General features: G+C 39.5%; 1 protein-coding gene across 7 annotated transcripts in view; it reads right to left on the reverse strand.

Moving 5' to 3' along the window:
- Positions 1-26187, reverse strand: part of spri (Src homology 2 domain-containing protein sprint) — a 211924-nt gene that overhangs the window by 101204 nt on the left and 84533 nt on the right. For all 7 annotated transcript variants that reach the window (XM_069120631.1, XM_069120630.1, XM_069120629.1 and 4 more), the window contains one exon: positions 24409-24482. In XM_069120631.1, the coding sequence (XP_068976732.1) occupies positions 24409-24482 (74 nt within the window). The remainder of the gene's footprint in view (positions 1-24408; positions 24483-26187) is intronic.

A 26187-nucleotide genomic window follows, 5' to 3' on the forward strand; every position in this document is an offset into this window, starting at 1 on the left:
AATACATAATAACGAATCGTTGTAGAATTTATCATCTGCTGATAAAGATATAGATTTATGAGGTATGATTAGTATTCGTTTTATTCGCGGGATAATTTCGATCGCGTTGGTATTGATTATTCTACTGTGAGAAAGTGCGTTAGTACGTAAGAGACGAGACGGCATCGGTTGCTCGTTGCCACGGAATTTCCTAGCGAGAGTTTAGGAATCGCGCAGCGAATCAGATTACGAATATATCGGTAGTTTGTATAAATTTTACTTGATGTGACTATCGACTTTTGATAGTCGGAGGAGAGGTCCAGTGTGAGGATTTTTTATATTACAGCTACAGCTTTTGAATTTTCATTTGCCTATTTATACGCTAGCCGTATATACTATTTGTATCGTTTGTGTAAATTATAGGATTTATATGCGATGTTTGTCAAGTCTCTGATCGTGTATACATATCGTCGAAATTGAGCTTGTGCATTTTTTCGAACTACCCTTACGAGAATCTCTAAATACCATTGCGATGGAATCTTAGAATTTGGTTAGAAAGATAATTGCTTGAAACAATATTTAAAGAAATTGTAAGAAGAAGAATCGGCGAGGTTATAACAAAGTACCGCGTTAAACTTCCAAAAAAGAGAGAAAGAGCAATAAGGATATGGCAAAGTTCGTTAAAAAGATTCTGAATAAAATTACAGGTGTGTAACGAAACCGAATTTCTCGAGACGTTTATTAATAACGATCTGTCAAAGCGAGTATTAACCGCGCTGATAGATGCGTACAAGAAACATTCTTAAAGTATTTGATTAAAAATAATCGCTGTAATTAAGGAAGTTTTAAGAACACGGTGCGCTGATGAGTTGAAGATCAGATTTTGATTAGATACATAAGTGGTAGGTATTATCGATGGTAATGATAAAAGCTATTTACAAGACAAGATTCGTCAGACGAGAAAGTCGGTTTTGTCGATCGATCTCTAAAACACCGGGTGAAAATAACTTTCACACCTGCCGGCGACAGTGTCCACGATTACGTGACACGATCGAGATCGAGCGCAACCGTGGATCATCCTTTCCTCTACATTCTCATTCGCATATCCAGTCGAAATCAGAAATCTCGTACGATCTTCCAAAAATCTACGAAGCCATAAGAAAATGTCGAAACTTCAAAAATTTCTTTCACAGCAGAAATTCGTGTATCGTTATACAGCCGATAAATATGAAATATTTATAACGCTTGTAACTCTACTTCGATTTTGCGATTCATCGAAGTATCTGATTCGCGGAAGCGATCTCCCACGGATTTCCTCATAGCGTTGGCAGCGGATTCATCTAAACTTGGAGGATGAAATTCGAGCTCGGTATCCGGTGTCATTTTCTGAATCAATTTCTCGGCCGCTTTCCCGCGCAAATAATTATAAATTGTACGCTTTAAGGATGCTTAATGCACCGTTAAACGAGTTAAATAACGGGACCAGTCGAGCGATTTTAATGACGACGCGTACACCGCGCTCCTCATCGTCGTTCCGGCAGCCTTGATCGGCTTAATGCCGCGACGACCACGCGAATTCTGCTCGAGCAGAACGACACGCCTTCGTTCCACGCTTTACATAGTTGGCTGGATTATGTGGGAAAAAGGAAACGCCGAACAAAGTGTGAAATATGCAAATCTGCCTAGATCTAATCTCGGGAAGGTAATTGAAGCATTCGGAAGCCAAACTGATTAATTCCACTTTTTGCCAGTTTCTCAATTTCATTACTCACGCACACGATTAATATTCTAGTACTGAGGAATAAATTAAGATGGTTATATAAATTCGTTTAGAAAATTGTAAAGAGCAAATCTTACGGGAATATTTTAAGAATAATATTTGTAACGCTTCATCAGGTTTCTCTGGTTTTTTTAAAGAATTAATCCTTTGTCTGTTTGGTTCGTAATTGAAACTACGTGTAAATGAGGAATTATATTTATTTCGACTTCTCCGATAGTTTTAGTATCAGGGATAATCGAAGGGGAAAAAAAGAAAAGAAAAATAGAGAGAAAAAGAAACACACGTTTTTTGTACGAAAATTGAAATACCAAGGTACGTCGTTCTTCCCTCTTTCCTTAATAAAAATAATCATTCTTCGTAATTTTGTACAAAAATTAGAAAATTGTACCGTAATATTCTTCCTCTCTCCTGAAAACTTCATATAAACCTATACTTCCTCGTGGAAAAAAGAAAATGGGCAAAGCGCGATAACTATTCATGCAAAATTCCAAAGCAATCGAACTGCATACGTGGGTTAAATCACCTCTTCCTCTTGTAGTGAAAAATGCCAAGCACCAGGTCGCAAAGGAGCAGCATGACGAGCCTCTGAAATCCAACTTCGACTCTCTGTAGTAGGAAACACGCGGACTCATCAACGCGAGAAAATTTAGACTCTTTCCGCCTGGGAACGCGTGACTCCATGAAAGAAGCGAGTCGAAAGCAACACGATGCGATGGACGAGGATGTTCGAGGCGATCGAGGAACGACACGCGACTCGACAATGCGCCGAGGAGTACAGTGCACTCGGCCACTCGTCTGCTAACATTAGACAAAAATAGAAGTGGACGATAATTTGCAAATCGGGAGAAGGGACGAGGAGACGAGCTCTGGAACTGGGCCAAAAGAGTGGTTGCAGGGATGTACACGAGGAGTGCCATTTTGGAGAACCAAGGGGTTTGTCGTTTTAGCGGCGAGAAGAAGATGACGGTAATAAAATTTGAGAATTTCTGAATGTTTTTTTTTTCTTTTGCACGTGGAAATAATGGACCTATAAATGTTCTTCTACGAATATTTTGGAGATAATTTATAAGTATATAGCCGAATATAATTTACTCATTAATTGGAATTAATGTACGAAATGCATAGTATGACAAAACGGAAATTTGAGAATTTTCGTAGTAATTTTTCGATGGTATTTCATGAACGAATGGATCTAAAATCCTGTTATAAATTTTATGGAAGTGAATTATTAGTACAGATGGCATGCAATACTTGTACAAAGCTTTGAGTCACTCTCAGCCGATCCCCAGCAATAAAATTAAGGAGATAATTGATCGTTAAACAGAGACTGCCCCTATGGTAAAATAATTATCGCAATTATTTACTTCAAAGTGGATTGATTGTGCGAATGTATCGATTCGTGGCGAATCACGAAGAAAAATTCTCAGCACTTTACGGTTCATAAAACGCGAATAATTCGAAATAATATCAAACGTACCGGAAGAACGCTTATCGTTTATTGAATCCAATTAATCGAATTACAAAGCTTTCTCTGTACGATAAGGACGCGCCTGACAGCCGATATTTTAACCATAAATCATCGCCAGCTAGTGATTCATTGGTCATAAATTAGCCCTCCCTATTATTCGACGAATTATTATTATTCGCGGAATCCATTGCTCTCCTCCTTAACGATTTCCCAAAAAATTTCAAGACAAAGAAGTTATCCTTGCTATGATTTGTTCAAACAATTTACGTAGTTAACTTTAGTTAAACAACTCTTTCGTGTCCTTAAACTAAAAGGTATAAACGCAACATTATTGACAAATGTACATAAGATAAGCCTCGTCACAGGAGTACTAAAAATTCCAAGGTTGAAGTAGTTATATCTCTAGCGTCATTCGTTTATTCGAGTCATCAGAAAGTTTTGCTTGAAGAATTTCGTCTTATTTCGACTTTTCGTAGTCTGTTAAGGACCAAGCAACGAAACGATCGAAACAAAAATGAAAATATTTGAAATTAGAAACCCATTGGAAACGTAAATTCTGATTGAAAAAGGGTTATAAATGAATGAAATAAATAATTCATATCAATCTGTATCGGGACATGTTTTCTAAAATTTATTTCGCACAAAACAGGATATCCATCCATAACACCTGATTTCAATTTTTACGATTGGAAAAATGGGCGTAAGAGATCCGTCGTATCGTAAATTTCCACTAAAAAAAAAAAAAAAAAAAATAAGAAAAAAATAAACATAAAAAGAAAGTGTGTCGTAATACGATTTATGGTTCACGAGCCCTCGATTATTCAACACGGGGTGAATCGCGACACGCTTATTAACCTTTCCAAGACCCGAGAAGGCAATGATAGAATCTTTGGTTGGGAAATTGAAAGAGATGAAAAAGCAGGAAACGAGAACAAGCTGATTGTTAATTCGTTCGAGTTTCTGCGAAATTCAAGGGGAAACCAGATTGACGAAATGACCTACGAACGTTATAATGGAGCCGTAACAAACCTGCTATGAGTAAATATTAACATCTTCGTAAATATTAGCTCTTAATATTGTATTTAGCGATTGAGAATAGTGGAAAATTGATCGATAATAATTTGAGAATTGCTAGAAATAACCAAATGTCAATTGACAGTTGACTGTGAATTATGGAGAACGAACTTACAGTTGTCTGACGATTCATTACCATAAATTAATTAGCATAACAAAATTTAAATTCCAAAGAAATGAAAACGAGAGATAGTTAATTTCAGGGACTGAGAACTACCATATACGATTATACTGGAAATTTTCATTTCTAAAATTTCTATCATTTGTTGTTTCGACATTTCGATTACGAAACTTCTATCATTAACAGAAACAAATTCATACGAATCAAAAGTTGCCTAATACACAAATTTCTACCAAGTTTCTCGCTCTATGGTTCGATATTCCTGGGAAATTAATAGTCGTAGGGCTTCTGGTGAACATGGTGAGGTCGGAGAAGAAGACGAAGGGATCCTTTAAATGCGCGAGACGATGCGGAATGACTGTAACGCGGTCTCGCAGACCACCGACTTTCCCATTTAACTTAATATTCCATTCGGATACTCGGTTCAAGTTTCTTATCCGAGACGTTCCCTTTTTCTTACCTCTCGCCGTTCATTGTTCCAAGCCAACAGGAGATTCTCCGGAAAGTTTGTTTAATCCGGCGACGACTCCAAACAATTTGTCTAATCTCGTATTAGTCGACGGCCCCTTGGCTCTTTTCAACGGGGAAAATCAATCAACGATTACGCTTTCGTGAAACTATCGTAACTACCGTAGTCAAAATTTCGTTGATCTTTCGCATTAAGAAACTGTTCGTTTCTTTACGATCGGACAATTTTATCGATTTTCGGTGACAGTGGAATTAGAATTTCTAAGTGTGGAAACTTCGTATAAAAATTGGAGGATTAAACCGTATTACTCTCTCTCCTTTTTACAAAGTTATTCTTCAAGGGGATAATAAATTCTGAAGCTATTCATACCGAGCGCTTCAAAAACGTTAAAGAAATTCTCCCACTAGAAATACGGTACGTGCGTTCAATGCACATTGAAAAATCGATCGCTAATAAATATATATTGCCTGTCACAATTAACGTTAAGTCTATCGCTGACGCGATACGAACAGCGAAACAAACATTAAAATCTTCTCTGATTAATTATTCCCTGCGCCAAACCATCTCCTCGTCGACCACGTCTTCGAATTACAAACACAGGCAGCGGCATCTAAAAGCGAATGTAAAAATAAACTGGACGAAACATTTGGCGATAGGACCCGTCGGACACGTTCCTGGCTCCCGTTATCCGGCATTCGCGAATTAGTATTCGTTTGCATACTGCGTCGCGTGAACGCATCAACGGTCGCGATCATGCGCCAACGAGCCAGGACTGGCGATCACGTCTCGAACGAATGGTCGTCGAGTTTCCCTCGGAAACGCTCGAAAAGGCCCCCTTTCGCGGCGTAGCGAACCCAAAAGTTGGCACAATAGCCGCGAACAATACGAAAGCAGCCCCCGTCCAAGCCGCTTTTTCGAACTTCTCTTCATCGCCGAGAACGAAAATCGCGTGTCCCTGCGTTTACAGCGTTTCTCCAGTCCAAATCTCGCCGAGAGATGCCCACTTCTGCAAGCAATCGACGCGAGTGCGTGTTAAACGAGTCGCTAATTGGCCGGAACGATCCGCGATAATTAGCCCCGAGTTGAATGAGTCGATAAATGGTCGAAGAAGAGGAGGAGGCTTTGTCTTCGATGGAAGGAGAATCGTGGCCGAGTTTCGAGAGATCCAGTCGAGTTTTCGAGTGCAATTGCGCGAGTAATTCCGCTGCGGAGTGGGATTTCCAGTTGCTCCAAGAGATTACTGGAAATTCGGCTTCTATTATGTTAGGTTCACGGCCGAACGAATGGAAAGGTGTTACCAACTATGCAATAGTTCGGTAGAAGCGTCTTTTATTCTCTAGCGGATGATAGACTTTCGTCTGTTACGAGACGATAGCTTTAACTGTGTGTCGCTTCCGCAGTTCGTACGCTCTAAGTTCGAAGATAATTTCTCTTCTAATCTGACTAGCTGATTTCTACGCTAGCTTAGACGAATAGATATTTATTTGTTACTTTTGTCGTGGTCTTTGTCGTAGATCGGGGTGCGACTCGGCGTTGGATGCTGTTCGTGTACAATTGGTGACGCAGCGGGACTTCTTCCGGGCCCGAGCCACTTGACGTGGTCTGTCTCTGCTCACCAGACCTTCGACAAGTGGGTCCTTTGGAAACTCGGAATTTATGACTGCCGCGAACGCTATTGAACGCTGATAATAAAACTCGAATGAAAAGATACATACGTGGGCGCGAAACTAATTGAAGCAGCGGATAGAAGACAGCTTCCTTAAAAATAGCTTCGCTGGCCCCTGTGTCATAAATCGTACTCACACTTGCAAGACAAAAGGCTTTTACTTGTGTTTGCTCTCGGCTGCTACACAGCATACAAAATCTGAATTTTAAGAATTCGTGGACGTTAAAAAATCACCGATAGAAAAAGTTTCAATGGATAATTAGAATACCATTGATACAATATTAAATTAATATCAACCTTTTATTAATTCAATTAATTGACTATTCGTCGATAAACTAATACGATTAACCAGAAGAACCGGTCTAACAGAACTACACATTAAAATTCTGATCGAAAATTTTCATATGTTACTGCCTGGTTTATTTTAATATCCCCCTCGTTCTATCTCTTCAAAGCGGACCAACCGTAGCGTAAAATTTTTAATCTGAAATACTCGCGAATTTGCAGGTAAAACGCACTGAACTCCGCAAACGCGCCAGTTAATATAGACACAGCGATTAACGAGCGATTTAATTGGCACTCATCGTTGCAGCTGTTCGCATATTACATTTACCGTTGCAAAGGCAACCGTGCGGAACGCGACTAAAAAACGCCATTGAATTAAACCAAATTAAAAAGCACTTCCTATATTTGCCATAATGTCGAGGCCATTTTGAGAATTCCAGCCATTTAAATTTACCGATTCAAGTCGGAGCATCCGTTTGTTGACGACGATTGCTGCGATCGAATCACGTTTTCAATTTTCTCTTCGAACTCGCACCAAGCGACGATACTGATCGATGGCGTACGGTGCAAACGGCGACAAATTCGACCAATTTGTCTTCAACCTCGAAATCACAGAAATTTCGACGTCTGACTGGTCGAAAAATCTGCTTGTTCCTCTTTCGATGCTTTAGAGAGGGACAATTTTTTCCCTCGTTTCATCCCTTCGTTTTCAATCCCCGCTTCGTAGGGCACAGAGGGACAGAGGAAATTTTCGGGGATGGCAGCAGGTGTTCCTGGCGGAATAGAGGCGATTTCGGTGCAAATTACGGATTTACAAATTAGGATCGAGCTGACGTCGATCGTTGTCTGCGAGATAACGAACCGATCAGCTGGAACGAGCGAGAATATATTATGTCACAGGGTGAAACTGTGAAAAAACGTTTTCCACGCTCGACGAGGGGTACGTGGAAGATGGCGAAAATGCTGACTATCCGTTTTCTTCCCGTAGATCAAGCCATTTTTATGAAACATTTCGTTTGACTTTAGATACTATTCGCGCTTCATACGGGAGTGAATATTTTTTAGCGTAAAGCGATGTTTTTTATTTCTACCGATTTATCCTTTTTCGTAAATGTCGTACTTATAATTCAAGATCAACGTGACATTAATTTATGGTGTTAAAAGGTATTCAAATTTTGATAATTTCAAATTTCCAAATTTCTTCACGCATAGAACCTTCTGTCTCTCCTTCTGCTACGAAACGAAAATACAAATTAGAAATAAAAATCACAGTTCCAAATTGCATGTAATTCCTCCGACAATTGACAGAGTCTTCGTGAATATTAAAATTCCACGGACAACAAGCAGAGGAATGTAAATTCCAAGGGGTTAAAAGTGGAAATCGTAGATGTGGCGGTGGGAGCGCGAAAGCTCTCCTTTTGTTAGCCATTCAAATTAGGATTTCCATTTAAACGTCCACGTGGCAAGCCATCGTAAGGTCTTCTTAGCCACTGCAGCCCCTCTTCTTCGTCTTCTTCTTCGTAGCAACGTGATTTTTTGGTTCGTTAGACCCTTTGGTCCCGGACTGCGGGCAAATTCGATTTACTTTCGGTGAATTTCATTTCTCGCCTGGTACAGGCCCTCTTCCGGTTACGGACCCTATCAAACGTTCCTCTACGCTCGTTAACTCTAATCGCGATTATTTGAATATCGATGAATACAAAATATTTTTAATCGAATCGCGCGGTCGAAAATTATTTGAAAAGCGAACAGATCGAACAGCATGTGATTTTCTGCGATTAAAAACTTTAATCAGAGAGAAGCGCGAAATATCTTTAACCGAATCACGAATTGCAAATTATTGAGAAACACCTCACTGACCTCGCTAAAGAAATAAAACAGTCATCCTGGGGGTAGCCATCCGCACGTTATTTAGCAATTAAGTTAGAAAAATTTACCAAATGTCCAGCTGCACACATTTTAAAATACAAATTGAATAATAAAAAAAAAAAAAAAATTATTGATAAGGAAGAAGGATTAGAGAAATCGAATACTTTGCTTTTTAGATTTCAAGAGTACTTCTTTGTTACGAGCGATTCTCTGTACGCACCACGCGCGTAACTAAATTTAATAGCGCTACGATATCACTTTGAAATACGGGTAATTAGTAGGCGTGGTTATCCGAAACATTGCGCGAATATAAATCACCAAACAATCAGGAACATGCTACAGACAAAACCAGTGTAACTTGCAATAACAGTATAATAGCAGTGAGAAACGAAACTGCGCGAGACGGACGTTGCAGTAGGGTGTGTCTGCCGATGCATCCGAGAGAATATAAATGCCTGCATTAATAAATACACGCGATTTGAATGAGAATGCTGCATCACGAAACTGTCTCATCATGGACTACGCGATGAATATTAAACCTAACAGCACGGAATTCCTATGCTTTTTATTATAGTTTGTCATCAAACTTCCAAATTTTTAACATTCTAATAGTTTCTAAAAGGTATACTATTGAGATATGTATAATTTTGTGTACTGTACTAGATTGGCCGCGTAGTAGTGATACGCGTATGTGAATACGAGTGTGTGGAAGTATGTGTGCGCGTGGCGTCTCGAAAGACGGATGAATGCAACTTTCGTTGGCAGTGTGGTATGGAAAATGGTAAGGCAAAGAGAGTGCTGAGACGCGTGCAAATGTATATCGACGAGAATCCTGTAAATGGTTTATTAAATAAATGTAAAATTATTTTAATATGAATTCTAAGCGTAATCTTAGTGTTCCTTTACTTTTCTTTCGGCGGTTAAGATCCACAATCCTCGACATATACTAAAAGTTTCTAGACAAAACTAACGCAACGTAATTTCGAGTGCTTGATATTACGTACGATGCAACGGTAAGGGAGAAGAAACTCAGTCAAATCCCTACGATCCCACTACAAAAAAAGAAGAAGAGACAGAAAATAAGCAAAAGAAACACGAATTCCATTCCTTTCAGGCATAGACATCCCATCGTACGGGATCTATCAACGAGAAACGCGAATACGCGGTCGAGCGATCAAATAATTCCGATACTCCTGTCCACGTCAACTTTGACATCCGTGAAACGAAGAACATTGCTGCTTGTGGCTGAATTCGATCTCGTTCTAACCACTGTCGTCCGCACTCGTACACCTGTTGCGACAGAGACGAGTATCCGAAATAATGGCTGGTTCTGACGCGATGCGGATAATCGGTTGGAAAGTCGTCTGGCTTGGCAACCAACGGACAACATTTGGCATCGTCGACCGTATTTGAACTGGAATTTTCGTGGTTCTTCTATTTTCTGAATGCTCGTCGAAACGTGGACGTTTCGGATTTAATTAAAATTTAACGCGGGCGGTTTAAATTTAAAATTGGAAAATGTAACAGTAGCAATAGTATCATCTAAAATATCAGTTAAAATGGGTCATAATCCATCACATCTAAAAATAAGATTAATCGTTGACGATAATTTATAATTTAGTTAAGAATCAGTGTGTAAAAATTAGTGCGGTTTATCGACTCCTCCAATGTGTTTTTATCTAAAAAGAAAAAAAAAAAAAAATAAAACACCTCTTTGAATGTTTCTCCAGAACTACTCGAATGTAATCCAGAAAATCTAAGGAAGAATATTTTCTCTATAAAACAACCGTATTTCAATAACGCCATCTCCATGTTCGTTGCCAAAGGCTTTAAAACAGAGGGTAAAGATACAAAGAAAACTGCATCTGCTTCGTCGAGCTCATAAAGTTCCTTTTTCTCTTCGATACGTTCCTTCTTTTTGTAAAACGAGTATACAAAACGCTGTGCGCGGCGTCGTGTGAAGGCACCTTAAAGGAAAACGGTTCGTTTCCCGTTGGCCAAGTCGGTGTGCATAATTCAAGGCTGGTCCAGTATCGATTGAGTCGCCTGCCGTTCCGTTTCCTTCCGGCTCTCCATGGAACAACCGTAAGAAAACTGGAGGAACGAGAAAGAAAAAGAGGAATAAGGTGGAAGAAGAAAGGGGAAGACGCATGAAAGATTCACGAGTGTCCTGCTGCAACGAAGTTTGCAGAGCGTGGTGGTGGTAGTGGTGGAAGGAGGACGGAAAATTAGAGAAACACCGGGGAAAACAGCGGGAAGGCTGACTCCTTCAATCTTTTCTCAAGAATCCTTGCGTTGCCTCTTCGATGGACGTCTGTCACGATGCGCCCTTCTCTTCTCTTATTTCTACATATTTTAAATATCACCTTCCGTATCCGATTTCCATATTCCGTAGTATTACCTGCCTTTAATTGATTTTCTGTACTTAGTATCTCAGATATTTTATCGTTCGAGATTGATTGCAGTTACGAGAAAAATAATCGAAGTAGGTTTGTCGAGACGAAGAAGAATTATACGACGATAGCGAGGCTCATCATGTTTGTTCGATTCGTATTAACGTCGCGATACCTTTCAAATTACATGGTACGATATTGTCACGTAAATTTAAGGGTAGGTTGACGAAATAAAGTAGCTGAGTCGTAACACAACTACTGTCTACTTTCTAGCACAGGTTTACACTGATTGGAGAGATGTTCACTGTTCGATGGTTTTTTCTATTTCTCCCTAGGTGTTCTCGTCTCATTACGGAGGAAAGCTGGGTGTGGGTGTTTAATTAACAACGCAGATTCGCTGTTCGCACCTTCCGTTAGGAAAAGTGAGGGTAACGATCCACGATGCCAATTGGTTATAGGCTATGTTAATAATAATAATAATAATAACAATAATAATAATAATAAGGGCTGTTTCAAGGACCATCCATAAACAGATAACACAAAAATAATAAACTAAAAGTTTAAATTTATGGTGGGTCCCTGGGCTAATTGAGGGTACGCGGTGAAGACCTGCACACATCCGGCCTCTGATAGGAATTGACGTTACAATATCATCGTCAAACTAACCCTAATCTTCGTGCGGCTCTTATGGCGTATACTTCAACAATTACACAGCACGTCGAGGTCCACGTAATCCAAACCTAAGTAATTCAAACAAGAGCACGATCCAAGAATTTAACGACCAAGAAATTTTCACAACTGCCCTAAAGAATCGACTTGATTGCGCTTAATCATCATAGATTCGACTGGTCCAGGATAATCGAAGCGAAAGGTCCTTCTGAGTGGTTGCCCTCCTGCATTTCGCCAGTTTCCGTTCTTCCACGTCGTTACGAGCGAAGAAAGGCCGAGGAGTATGGAATCGTAGCGCACGCGAGCGATTTCACGCGGCGACGCGTGTCACCGCGCCATAAAAGTGTCGGCTAAATTGCGAAGGAACCGAAAAGGCGTAGGACGAGAAAAGAAAATTGCCGTGAGGGTCGAGGTGGCAAAATAAAAGAGCCTAAGGACGAGATCGACCTTTTGAATTAGCCCGACCAGACATTCTGCTAATCGCGTTCAAACCTCCGCACCGACTGACCCGATCGGCGCGGTGCAATCATCCCAATTACGTTTTCCCTTCTACTGGCTTTCGTTCATGGGTTTCGTTTTGTACGAAGGAACCGCTGCCCTCTGCGATATAACATTGGTGCAGGTGTTGGAAGTTGTTTCGACCTCGGCGATGAGTCGGAGATTTGGGAGACTGGAGGATGCTTGGTTGAAAATGACGTGCTGCAAATTTCGGCTGAAATAGGGTTTGAAATTTTAATATGAGTTAAAGCGAGTTGGATGGCTGTTAACTCTGAAATACTACGGTAGAATACCGCCTTTTCTACTTGGTTCTGTCTTTTCGTTTTGTCTGAACGATATTCATTCGAACGAAATTTTGATTAGTGTCTGATTAAACGAACTGCTACTGATTCGATCTGAAGAAAGTTTGTTCTCAAACGTAAGAAACAGAGCAACGGTAGTAAACTTTTTCGTGAAAGTTGAAACTCCTACAAACTACCCTTGGAACTCGTAAAATCACGGTAGCCCTGATAATATAAAATCATCTGGAATTTAAAAAAAGGAGAGCTCTCGACGAAGATGAAAATGAAATATCTGCAACCCTCGAATCCAGCCCACCGAGCATTACCACTAATTCACGCTACCCACTTCACCGTGTACAATCAAATTACGCTACTCATCTAACAAACATCCTGCCCATCCAAACATACAGCTTCCTCTAAATAGCAAATCCTAATATGAAATGCAAATTGTACTGGACGAGGGAAAGTCGAAGTAAATTTACCTGTTCATCGATCATCCGTCAGAGTCAATGTAGTGTCAACCGTAGTTTAAACGATTCTCATTGCAGGATGGAGGTAACGAAGCGCAAAGATTAATGGACCGTCGTTGGCCAGATAAACGACAAAAGAGACGGGTGGCCGTGAATATTAGCGCGATCCTAAGCGACGCCGCAAATTATCGTCCTCATATCGGGCTGCAATTCCGCAACGAGATTCACTTTCGAGAGCGGGCCGCATTAATGGCCGCGGAATGGTCTCTACGGCTGCCATAAATTCCTCTTCCCCTCGTTCCGTGTCTAACCCTGCTCTCCTCGTTGCCAGGGTATCTGCGATTTCAGCCTGAATTCCACGTTTTACTTCCCCCGAATAAATTTGAATTGCCCGCCAACTTTCACGACGCTTCCCCTCCAACAGTATTTAGGTTTCGATCGTTCAGACTCTCAACTACAGAGCTGAAAAGATGCGGGACAGTATGTACAGAATTACAAAGAAAGCAAATACATATAGTAATGTTGTCTAATGCTCAACATGGAGAGCTAACGTATGGTCTTATTTGTGTACGTGACACTTTTGGTCGATGTTCGTGATCCGTGTTGGTTGATCGTACCAGAAATAACCAGTCAGGTCAGCATTTCTCTACCTAACCATCTTCAAGTTCTCTATTATACCTCCACGTACTGATACCGCTGTAATTGCGTTTCCTTTTCCATTGCCACCTCTTTTCTTCTTTCTCTATTCTTTCCTTCTTTCGTTTCCCTTTTCGTTTCTCTTCGCTTTCCATGCCTCGTTCCTTTTACGCGTCTTCTTTCTACTCCTCCTCCAGCATTTCCCGTTGCCATTCTCATTTCCTCTATCTCTTCTCTCCCCTTTGCTTCTCCTTTCATTTTCTGTCCTTTTCGACGCTCTTTCTCTCTTCACGATCGCTCACTTTGCTCTCTTGACGAGCCCCTGTTCTCCCTTTTCATCGAATAGGTGAAACGCGTGCCTGTAGCGGAAACAGGAAAAACCAGACTCTTCTGTATCATTGGATGTGGTTCACGCATCCAACCACGCCTACGAGAGATCCTTGCCCCTGGGATTCTCCCCGTGGAATTTATGTGGTTACCACGGGGGTCTGCGGTTGACAGTTTTAGAAGCCTGTTAAGGAACACCTTAGACGCCAGGCAGACGTCTCTGACACCATTGATTTACGGTGTTTTGGGACAACCCGTGGTGCCCGTCGATCGGATTCAGTATTAACGTCTATGTTTGATCTATCAGCGCGTGTACCTGACTCAGGCGTTGATTTATACGTAGATGCGGCTTGATACCCGTCGGACAACTTCCATTAAGAAGCTACAAAGCTTACAAGTTGGTGTGTTGACTTTGAATTTTAAAACACATTTCTTTCTTTTTCTTCATATTTCTAGACGAATTTACTAAGAAGAGCGAAAAGAGAATCGTACGAACAGACAACATTACTTACAGCAATATTTCACTTTCACGGTGTACCAAATGAATAGGATTAATTTGACGAAAAATTAAAAGGAAACGAAGTCAAAGGGCAGAATCGTTGCGGAATTATTTCGCTTCTACAATTCGACGAGGAGGAACGATCTAGTGGAAACTTTGCATAATTACATGAAACGAACGGAAGTCGCACGGGCCAAGGTACAAAAATATCGCGTTAACGTAAAAGTCGAAAGAATTCGCAGCGGATACGTCCACATAGATTCATGATTCATCGAATTCACCGCGTCAACGGACGCTACCATCCCTATTATGCGTTATTCCGATGCTTATTCACTGGCTGCCGCCACGTATTCGCAACATCTGACATCTTTGTGCGTTTCGTGCGTGAAATGATACAACACCTGGCGTTGACACGGCCCGGAAATTAACCAATTGTCAGAAACCCGGTGATACCGGTGCCAGGCATCACGGTGTACGCTTGTCTCGGCCAAGATTATAACCCAACTATAGCGTATGACATACGTCCACTGGTATCATTGGAATTTAATTCAGAGGAATTGCTCGACAAATAAACATCGAAATTCGCCACGTTAATGATCGCTCACGTAGTACCACAGTTTTCATGATTAAAGTACCTTAGGCTTTTGCTGACCTTTAGAAAACCATAATTTCCTATATTTATTTCAATCGGTAAAAATAAATTGTACAATATCAGAAATCGAACTTTCTGCATTTTAATTACACGATCTTGCGATTTCGTAGATATTTTTGTACGACGATAGAAGGTAAAAGAGACGACAAGAATTCGCGCTGCTCAATGTGTTTTCTTTAGCGCGATATCTTAAAATATCTTACTTTGGGATATTTTAAATTTCCAGTTTGAAACTTTCACGATGACTAGATGGTAGTTCTTCGGTCTTCGATCGTCGAAACAAAACACCAATAAAAACGTATTAACAAAAACACGGTTGAAATTGGAAAAACCACCAAGTATAAGTATAAGTTCGAATTTTCTCTAGTTTCGTTAGTACGCTATCTGTGCGTTTAGCGCTATAACTCAAACTCAAGGAATAGAAATTCGAGAAAGTTCCGGAAATCCAATCATTGGTCGACTAGTGTCCGAATAGAGTTGTACTATGACTAAAGTTGGAAGGAAAAATCTCACGACGAGCAGGGTGAAATCTATTATCGGTAGAATTAGCGGCGCCTGGGGGCACGTATTTCGACGACACACCCTTTGTCTATGGCTAACGATACGGGGTGGCCGGATAAGGGTTGCTCACCCTCGCAAACATCAGACTCGCGTTAGTCGTCAGAAATCAGGGGGATATCCGGTGGCAGCCGGAGAAACCAACCCAGGGGAATCCGCATATCCCTCTGTCTCGCTTCTTCTTTTCCCTCTACACTTTTTTTTTTGTATCGAGTTTCCCAATAATTCGATCGGTGCTTTTGCTCTCCGCGTTCCACTCCTTTCGATCGCTTTGGATTTCGTTTCTTTCCGCGACGGCAAATTCTTCCTCGTGGAAGAATAAATTCTGCAAGCTGTGACGTTTCTCTTTCGATGTATCCAAGTGGATTTTGAAATACGTCGAAGGTACGATGGTACATCGTGCTTTGCGTGTTAGAGATCCAGGTCAGCCTCTATTATTTGCTGTTTATAATTATTGAGATACGTGTAATTTTGTGTGCTACACTGGATTAGCCGCATAGTAGTGACACACATATATGAGAATGAGTGTGTGTGGGAGTATGCGTGTGCGTAGCGTCTAACAAAAGAATGTAACTGTCTCGTACGCATGGTGGTAAAGAAGATGGTGAGACAAAAAGAGTGCTGAGACGCGAGCAACGTGTATCTACGAACATCTTGTAAATCACATATTAAATAAATCTGAAACTATTTTAATGCGAGTATTCCCATATATTTATTTTGGCAACTAAGATTCACAATTCTCAAGAATAATTTATAAAAATCAAATCGAACGTTACATGTGTGGCTTGGTGCGAAAACTGCCAATATGAAATTTTGGCAAAAAAATAAAAATGAATTAAATTCGGTATTCAGTCTGTAAACAATCGTATATTCTATATAAAAAATAGCGACAGTTTAAAATGCTATCTAGAAACGACTATAACGGCATTTGTATACGCCAATGTCGACATTTTTCATAACGTAAACTTTCTGCAAAGAATGCCAAGCTCGAGATACGAAGCACGAATAGTATAAGCTTTGATTCTCTCTTTCTGAGTTAGGAAGGAATTTTGAAACATCAAAAACTTCTGTGTCGAAAACTATTGGAACATGAATTTTTTAACGTATCATCGAGTGCTAATATCTATTCGTAAATACTCTGTGAACACTGACGCTGGTACTTCTTGCAGCAAGCCGTAGATATAAAATACAAACGACGAAAGAAATATACCGAGAATTACGATCACTGCCATAAATATTCAGCTACCGCGCTATGTCTAACTTTATTACTCTATGGCCGAATAAATTATTCGAATATCGCGTTGCTCGTTATGCGAAAATACCAATCATCTATCATACTTGGTAAATAAGTATCGAATTTGTTCGTCAGTACGCTTATGAAAAATCGAATGAAAGAAACTCGAAATTCCAATGATGGTTGCAGAGTGCGAAGCACGGTAGCCCAAGAATCTCTAAATAAATCATCGATACGTAGTTTCGAGAGCGCGTGTTACCCTCAACGTCCACCTGACGCCAGGGTTGCCGAATGATTAACGACAAGCCGGCCAATTATCAAGATCGAACGTGATCGTTATCGATCGCGAGGCGAGATCGAGGGACGGTTAGGGTGGGAGGTGGTTGAAAAGGGGGGAATCAACGTGGCCCGAGGGAACCGGCGTGTATCCAATTTATGCTCTACATCGATTACGATAGCCTGCGCGCCGTGCCGGCCAACACGGATGATTATCTTAATGATTATGTAGACAACGCTCCGGCGACCGTCACGAATTAACGAGATCCAAGGGGAAAAAAGGTATTTTCAGCGATAACAAATTGGAATCGAGCTCTGGAGAAACGAATTCATACCCTACCTGGTGTAGCCAGCATGGATGATACAGCTTGGATTAAAAAGTTGCTGGTGATTTGTTGCGGTGTGTCGGACGTGATACGTGGAAGATGAAAGGAAAAGTGGAACGCACGAGTCTGAGGAAATTTGAATTTCAGAGGAAGTGCGAAGTGGTACTTGGTTTGGGTAAAATTGAGAACGGTTTGAACGTGTCGGAGAATTGAAATTTCGATTGAATCGCGGAACGACGAGATAGCTGATGATCGATTGCAGCGTATTGGGGATGATATAGAAGATTAAAGCGAAAGTGAAGCACGACTGATTAAATTTGTGAATCTTTCGGAGTTAGCTCGAAGTAGTACTTGGTTTGAGCGAGATTGGGAAGAAAAAATTGGAGTATTATTGTTTGAATTAATTTCCTGATCGAAATGCAATCGGTACGAAGTCTACATCAATATGAACTAAATCTATATGGAAAGAGTGTAAAAAGACATCTTTACATTTTGAAACAAATTTCCACTCTCAATTAATAATTCCATCTCCAATTTCGTCTTTTAATCCCAGACATCACGTATCAAATATCCAGCCGAGCAGAAGCAACGAAAAATAAACGCACAAATCTATCAGACAGATGAGAAATCGAACCATCGATTTCCCATCTCGTTCCACTTACGAAATCTCTCTCCCGTGTATTATTAGCCGCGTATTATTTCTCCGACGTACGTGATCCGCGAATATCTCATCAGCTTTTGCCCATTAAACGGCTCTTGGCTCGTAACAAGAAGATCGGAGCAATATGTTTCTATTATAATGGGGGAAAATAATTAAAAAGAAAGAAAATACATTTTCTGTGCGTAATTACAGAAGCATTCTAAAGCGAAAGGATTAGTGATAAATTAACCCCTTGGCATACAACGACGTCTAGGAGACGTCATCCATCATTTCATGCGCCATTGTACACTTTGACATCTCCGAGACGTCAAAAACTGTCTCTGGCGAACGTCGAAAATCCTGCATCGATTCTGTTTTATTTAAAATGTTCTTTTATCTGCTTTATATAGCTATTTATAATACTTACGTCCTGTATTCAAAATTACCTAATTCAGCAAAACGATCGATTGTAAATTTTCGATTGAATATCGCACGAGATATGCTACACAATTTGTCTCTTTCTAATTATTCGACACGCGACGCACAGTCGCAAAGTGAGTGCTCAACTCGGCTACAGACAAAACATTGGGCACATTTTCCTCAACATATACCTTGGACTAATAAAAGGGAACATCCTGTAGAGAGATGTCATGTGTGCGTAAAAAATAATACAAGAAGCGAGACAACTTGGCAGTGTAAAAAATGTTTTGAAGTGCATCATACTTTATAGAATTATTAATTTATTATTTTATTATGTTGCTTAACTACTGTTCATTAACATTATATATCAACCTGATTAAATATTATACAGCAATGTAAATTTCGAAATAAAATGTTCTGTTTCTAAGTTTCTAACTGTTCAGTTGAGCCAAATTAAATCTTCGGACGCATCAAATTCCATTTTATTTGTACGTCAGTAGGTTAATAAAATTTAACGCTACAGTGCTACGAAGAATTTAAGAAATACTTTATCACGATTTACAAATTGATAATAACGCAATGTACAACAGAACATTCGTACCAAGTAGGAAACTCTTTGATGGAAACAGCCCTCGAAACAGCCGACTGGTTGGAAGCGTTCAAACGTTCAAAGAACGCTATTGTAATAGGCGAAGAGGCCTCGAGGAAAGCGAAGTGTAAAGCACTCGACTGTCACTTGCAAATCTAGTAACACCGCTAACTTTACGTAAACGTTTCTACCAACTACAAAATCCCTGTCAGATCTTCAAGAATACCGCAACTGTTCCAATGTAAATTCTCCGATCCAACGTAGCCTCGAACGTTGAAAAGCAACGTTCTGGCGTATGATTTTCGACATACCGATCAGATTTTCGGCGCCGCGCTACTGTCACTTACAGCCCCGGGAATAGAAGCGACCGAAATCGCGTCCCACCCCTGAACTGGGGCGGGCTTGTGGAATTGAAATGAAATTCCGTCCCTAGGCCACAGCTCCGCTGCCGCTTGAATTATTATCGGTCGGTAATCTCGCTAAAAAGTTCACCCTCGTTGAAATATCACCATTCTTTTCGTCCCTGCAGCAACCCCCGTCGTTTCCTGTTTTCACTTTCGCTGTCTTTTCTATGTTTATTGTATCTCAAGAGAGAACATCTTTCTAAACGTTTCTTTTTATTTCTTTTTTTTCTTTTCATCCTTTGCTCGAACGATTAACTGAATTGTATAAATTATCGTCGCGTGAGAACAGTTTTTACAATCGTTGAGAAAATTCTACGTAAAGTAGAGTAATCGTTGTAATAATCAGTAAGCGAAAGGAATTTTCGTGTAGCTTCCATTTCTTTAATTGTATCTGTAAAAATACGAATCCGCGTAAATATCCATAGTGCAGTCATCAAATTCAACGCGAACGTATCAATTAATTATTTCGCATTCTCTACAGTTCTATTTTTTTCTTTTTTTTACGAGATTCCGCGTGTATTTAACACGTAATACGTAATCGAGCCTTGCACAAATATTTGAGTACGAGCCAACGTAAAACAGCAGCGCAAACACGAGTTAAATATCCCGAGACAACAGCATAATTCTCTTTCTTCTTGTTTGGCTTAACTCGGCATTTACGCGAAATAAAGTAAAAGAAGAAAAAATAACCAACACGGGAAACCTGGTTAAGCTCGCCAGAGCTGCTCGTCGCGAGAAATTCCCGAAAGCGTTCGAATTATTTTTTATCCGTAGCCGGAGAGGAAATTCCCGGACGCTGGTCGATCGACCGTGGTGTGAAAAACGACGTAAAAAAAGAGGATCGATTCGATACGGAAGAGCTCGCGGTGCGATAACGAGTCGAGTTATTCTTTCACCGGCGCGTACGCGTATCGTTGCGCTGTTGACGCGAATGAAATTTCCATTTTTTCCCATCGTTTCAGCAACCCCGGAAATGTCCAACGTGTCCGCTCGCCTCGTACCTTTCATCCTCCCGTTACTCCTCTCTTCGCGATCAACCATCTCTGTTCTGTGTGCGTAACTCGATTTTTGCGACCAGCGGAAGCACCGGTAATATCGTAGATTAACGACGAGTGAAGCTTGAATTTTCGTGCAGTAGCAATTGATCTCGCGAGAGCACTGTGTTTGATAATTTCGCTAATTTGTGGAGAAATTCAAGCGATATTTTGTTTCACGATATAGCATACGCTTTTATACGAAGTTGCTTTATTTCGAATTATTGCGTTCATATGGAATTTTATGTAACTGTCCGACAGCAATTAAATTATGTAATTCCACTGGAATTATATGATTTCCAGTTGATTGGCTTGAATTCAGATACGTTGATATACATATGTATGTATGTTGACGTGAATTGCAATGAGCTGGAAATTTATGTAACGAAAATTTATGTAAACGAGTTAATTTAAACTGACGTAAATTTGAAGAAAGTGATACGAGTACCAACGAAACGATATTTCAACAAATTCGATTGAATCTATCGGTATATTATTGCTATCTGATGCTCGTCACAATAAGCATAACAGAATTTTGTAGATGTCGAATATATGAAATATTTCTCTTTTATATCTATTTATTAAATATTAATAAATTATATATCTGTGAAATAAATATTTTCTATTCCCTAAATATTTCCCAATATTTCCCTTTGATGCAAATGTTCTTAAAGAGAATATTTTTATATTTTGCAGATACTTATTTTCTAATATTTTTCTTTTCTCTGAATAGTTTAAAATAAATATTAGATAAGTATTTTTCTATTTTCTATTTTCTAAACATATGCAAGTTTAATTGCTTTCTGATCATTTCTAAAGAAAATTTCTTTCTCACCAATCTATGAAATAATAAGCTTCACGTATCGATTATTCCCAACTCTATAATTACGAACAACACGAGTGAACCTCGCTACCGTAGGATTTATCGCGGAACTCACTGTACTTGGGGAAGCTCGGGAACTTTCCAGTAAACGACCAGATGGGTATCTTGATAGATTATACAAGTTTCTTATGAATGGTCGGCGACTTTTGAAGTTGCGACGAAATTGGGAACAAGAGGCTCTTTCAGATTGCTCGGATATAATGCCAGGAATCTTTTTGTGATTAACATCCTCTGTGATTAATTAATGCTAAGTTCGAGAAATCGCGAGTAAACCAATTATGTCTAACAATACGTTGATATTCGAATAGACTGCGGATATTTATTTATTTATGGAGAATTGAAACGTGCGAGAACATAGAAAATACGCACAATATGCAAAACATGTGAAAAGTTCAAACTATTCGTTATAATATTTAGCATTTAGCGTAATAAATTCCTATTTAGAGGTTACGCTTTTTCAAAAGTATAAATTGAAACTAAATAAATAAGTTAACATTGAAAAAATTAGTTGAAATTCGAAGAATGGCGAACCGACAATTTAAGAAAAATGGACTCTGATCTTAATTTTTAAAAATCGGATAAATTTATATTTAGCTTTCTTCGCGTTGATAAAAATACGAATTAACATGGACACTTGCGTTATCCAGCGGTGACCAATTTCTTTCAGACTCGTCTAAAATTATTAACTACTAAATACCAATATATTTTTAACGAAATTTTATTACATTTCCTACAGCTAATTAAAACTTAGACACATCCAATTTTATTTAATAGATCACGATTGAACCTCGTACGGAAGCTTCGCTCGCAAACCGACGTATAAATTAATAAACGGTCTGTCCTTGCTGTCCACTTTTCAACGAGCAATCCGTTTCCTCTAATTTAAACAGTTTCACGGGTAGAATTTCCAAGACGGAAACCCGTCGCATCAATCTTCATCTCAAGCTCGTTTCTGCAACTCGTTCGAAATAAAGAAAAACGGAAAGATTGAAGAACGAAAAAGCTGAAAGAAAAGGCGGAGCTCGTGCGGAAAATCGAACGAGCAACAAGCGGAACAATAAGTACGTGCGAAATTAGAGTTTTCACCGAGCAAATAGCGCAATTCGTGGCATGTGTCCGGGATCAACGTCATAATATTATGCGTAATCGTTTTTGGCTGCCATCTGCCCGTCGTTTGTTCCTTCCAGCAAGTTTTCTAATATTCCGTGGAATAATAAGCGGCCCTCTTTTCTCCTGCAGTGGCTATTTAAAATAAATATCACGGCAGTTTTTCTAAAGCAAATTCTTATTAAAATTTGTCACCTTGTGAAATTTTCTGGATACAATTATCAAGGTATTTCTTATTAAAATAACTCGATAAAGACTTGAACAAAATTTTGAAGTTACACGACATTGCTACACAATATTTTTATCTCGCTTTTATTATTTTATTTTGCTCCGCAATATTTTAATCAATAATTTGAAAAATTCACAGTATTTTAATCAATTATTTTAGACATCTGTAGTATTTTATTTACACAACACTTGTGTTAAATTATCCGTCAAGATGTCGTTTATACTGGCGTGTAAAGTGGAAAGGGAAACCGAAGATATAAACAGTTTATATTTCGGACGTATGCGAAATCGACGCTCGCTTGTTAAATATTAAAAGTCATTTTTCTCGGAACCACCTGCTGACCAGATAGGTACGCGCTTACTTGAATTAACACGACAGTACAGCGAGCTGTAACTATAAATTAATGGAAGAAAAATGACAAGGAAAAAAGGAAGGTTAGAAAGAGTATCGGATTCGCGTAGCGGACTTAAATAATTCACAGATAAGGTGATTAAATATGAAAGAAATATTCAAGCAATTCCAGCATCACCTGACCAACATTCTAGCGATAATTCAATAAGGCGATATAAATCGAGGCCGCGCAATAATGTCGAAAGTTAGGCGCGTGTTTAATCCAACGGGGTGGTCGTTATACTCGGTGTCCCATATAGCATCGTGGATATTGTAAGCGAAATCGTCCATAGATCACTGTGGAGCCCTTACGATATGGAAATTATTCTGCGTATAAGCGACCAGTACGGAGGCGTCGCGTCAAGATTTCCATCGTAAATTATGGGAATTCACGATTTAACCGCGGTCACGCGAAGGGGTTGTTGTCACCCCCTTTGAGAATCTACAGTATGTTGATTATACTGTTCCTCGAATATCTTAGACGAAGTTAAAAGTGATTAATTTCTCATGAGATTTCGTATCCTATTTAATAATATATCGTATTGTATGTAATAATTTTAATAGCATGATAACGACGATCTTGATAACGTTTCATATTATTGGATACTGTTGGTGTTTGCTGTTGTTTGTATTTCTCGATATATAATTGGCATTTTTTTCTTTATTTAAAGAGATATATATTTTTGTCATACTCGTTCGAACGAATTAATCAAATCGATCAAAGCGTAGATCGCTTTAGGAATAGAAACTTCACGAAGAAAATGATAAATTTACGTTATTTACGAAGTAGATTAGTTCCATAACTATTAAGATAATACTGTGTGCTCGATGTGTGTACCTATTTAAATCATCTGGTTATTATTCCATCCTCTTAGAATTTGCCATTCATATTCTGAATAAATTCCCCTCTGATAATCCAGAAAATCACGACTAATACTAATTCGAATTTAATTTAATTTCATAGCGATAAAATTATCATTTCTTCCGGAAAAATGTCAGAAGACCAAAGTTCCTTTTTATTTGAGAAACGTTTTACGACCGCGTAACGAGAGTACCCAGAGGCCGTGTACACGGTCTATCGAATCGATCGCCTTCAATAGCCCTGCTCTTGACCTCGAACAAGACGAGGGCGAAAGAGAGGAGAAGGAAGAAACGAAGTAAGAAGAAGAAGTAAGTACTCACCGCTCGTAGGAATTCGGGGTCGTGCAGAGCTCGCTCAGCATGCAGTCCAAATCGGTCGCCAGGGAATTAAGCAGCTGAAAGAGAAGCAAAAGGGGTTAGACTCGTCGGTGCACACCTCGTCTCGCAGCGCTACATCAATCGCTTTTTACTCTTTAATGAATACGCAGCCGGTGTTCCGCTGCTGAACACCATCGCTCTGTATATTTTTAATGAAAATTCGAACTCGAGTACAAACTCGTTCGAACGTACTGCAGATGCTTAGCAAGAGTTACAAAAGGGTGAAACGAAAATAAAAGTGGCGTAGAGGGTTGAAGAGGGAGTTTGCAATTGATTGACGTGTGTCGGAACTGGTTCGACTAATTGATCGTGATTTACAGCGAATTGAAAGTAAAATAAAATTGGAAGTAACATAGCGTGTATTTTAATGATAATTTGGAAATAAGAGCGGCGAATAAGATTTGCAGAGAAAGAACTGCATTTAGTCGAGACGTGTCGAAATGAGTTAGAGTAATCGATAGTGATAAAATAGCGAATAAAATAGCGTGAATCATAGTAATGTGTCTATCATTGAAAAGAATTAACGTGTAACATAAATCTTTCTGGAAATCGTCAATTTTACCAAGTGACACGAATTGCAATACCGAAAGATGATAACTCGTAACTAAATGTTAATTCTTTAACATAGCACACGTGGAAAGCGATATCCTTACATTGTATCAAGAAATCACTAAAACATGTACATAGATCATTAAATCTCGAGCGGTATAAATTAAATTTAATTACGGATTAAAGTAAATTGGTTATAACGAAGTCACAGGAAATTGATAATATACGGATGGTAGATGCTGGCTATTTGCAATCACGTTAATCCTTAATTGAAGCCATGTTACGGCGAAACCGCGTCGTAAAATCGCTCCTAAACGCGTACCCTCAGCGAGACCTGCTGTTGCTCCACGATAACACAATTCATGCAGGAACCGCGAGAACACCATAATCGAACACGGATCGTTTCCGCTTCCGGGCGTCGTGCTACGTTACGCGATAATTCGCGTCTACTAACATCGATGTTTACGCTGAGATTACGTATGATTTTCTACTTTCGTTGAAATTACAAAAGGAAATGGAATATTTATACGATGTATTGGCGAAAGGGAATTTTTAATATCGTTCGTCAGGTAAAGAGCAAAATCTATACTACGCATCATTCTGCTCAAGAACTCGCAAAAATCAAATAATCCACGAAGGGATCATCGAATTCTATAGAAGTTACACAGAAAGTATTAGCAAATTCTTTGCGAAAAGAACGATAGGTTTGATAAAAAAAGAAAATAAACACAGAAAAGAAGAGACGGAAAGATGTTGAGAGCATCGTGGAGGAAATGAAGTTTGCGCGAACACAGAACACAGCCGTTTGTGCGTGTACAACGAATGCCTGGTGTATTTGCATTGCATCATGGAATCGGAGTCCGGAAAATTAGAAGGTTTCCATTCGGAGGCACTTTCGCAAAGTCAATATTGAACATGGAGAAGACGTCCGATAAAGTTTCGTGGCGCGTCGCAGGGAACACGAGCCACCAAACTCAAGGGGGGTGACGAACATAAAACGCAAAATTCTTTGCCCTCGTTGGAGGTAAAATCGTTATATACTGTATCAGTGATCGGTTTCCAATTCCTCCCTCGTTTTTTCGAAAGCAATTACGGAATCTCTGCCATTATTGCCTCTCTATTTGTCTTAAAAGGCGGTAGTTGGTGGTTGCGACATGTTTTATTATCGTTTGT

The sequence above is a fragment of the Bombus flavifrons genome, chromosome 9 (assembly GCF_040668555.2).
Source record: "Bombus flavifrons isolate JBK064 chromosome 9, iyBomFlav1_principal, whole genome shotgun sequence".
Taxonomy (NCBI): Eukaryota; Metazoa; Arthropoda; class Insecta; order Hymenoptera; family Apidae; genus Bombus; species Bombus flavifrons.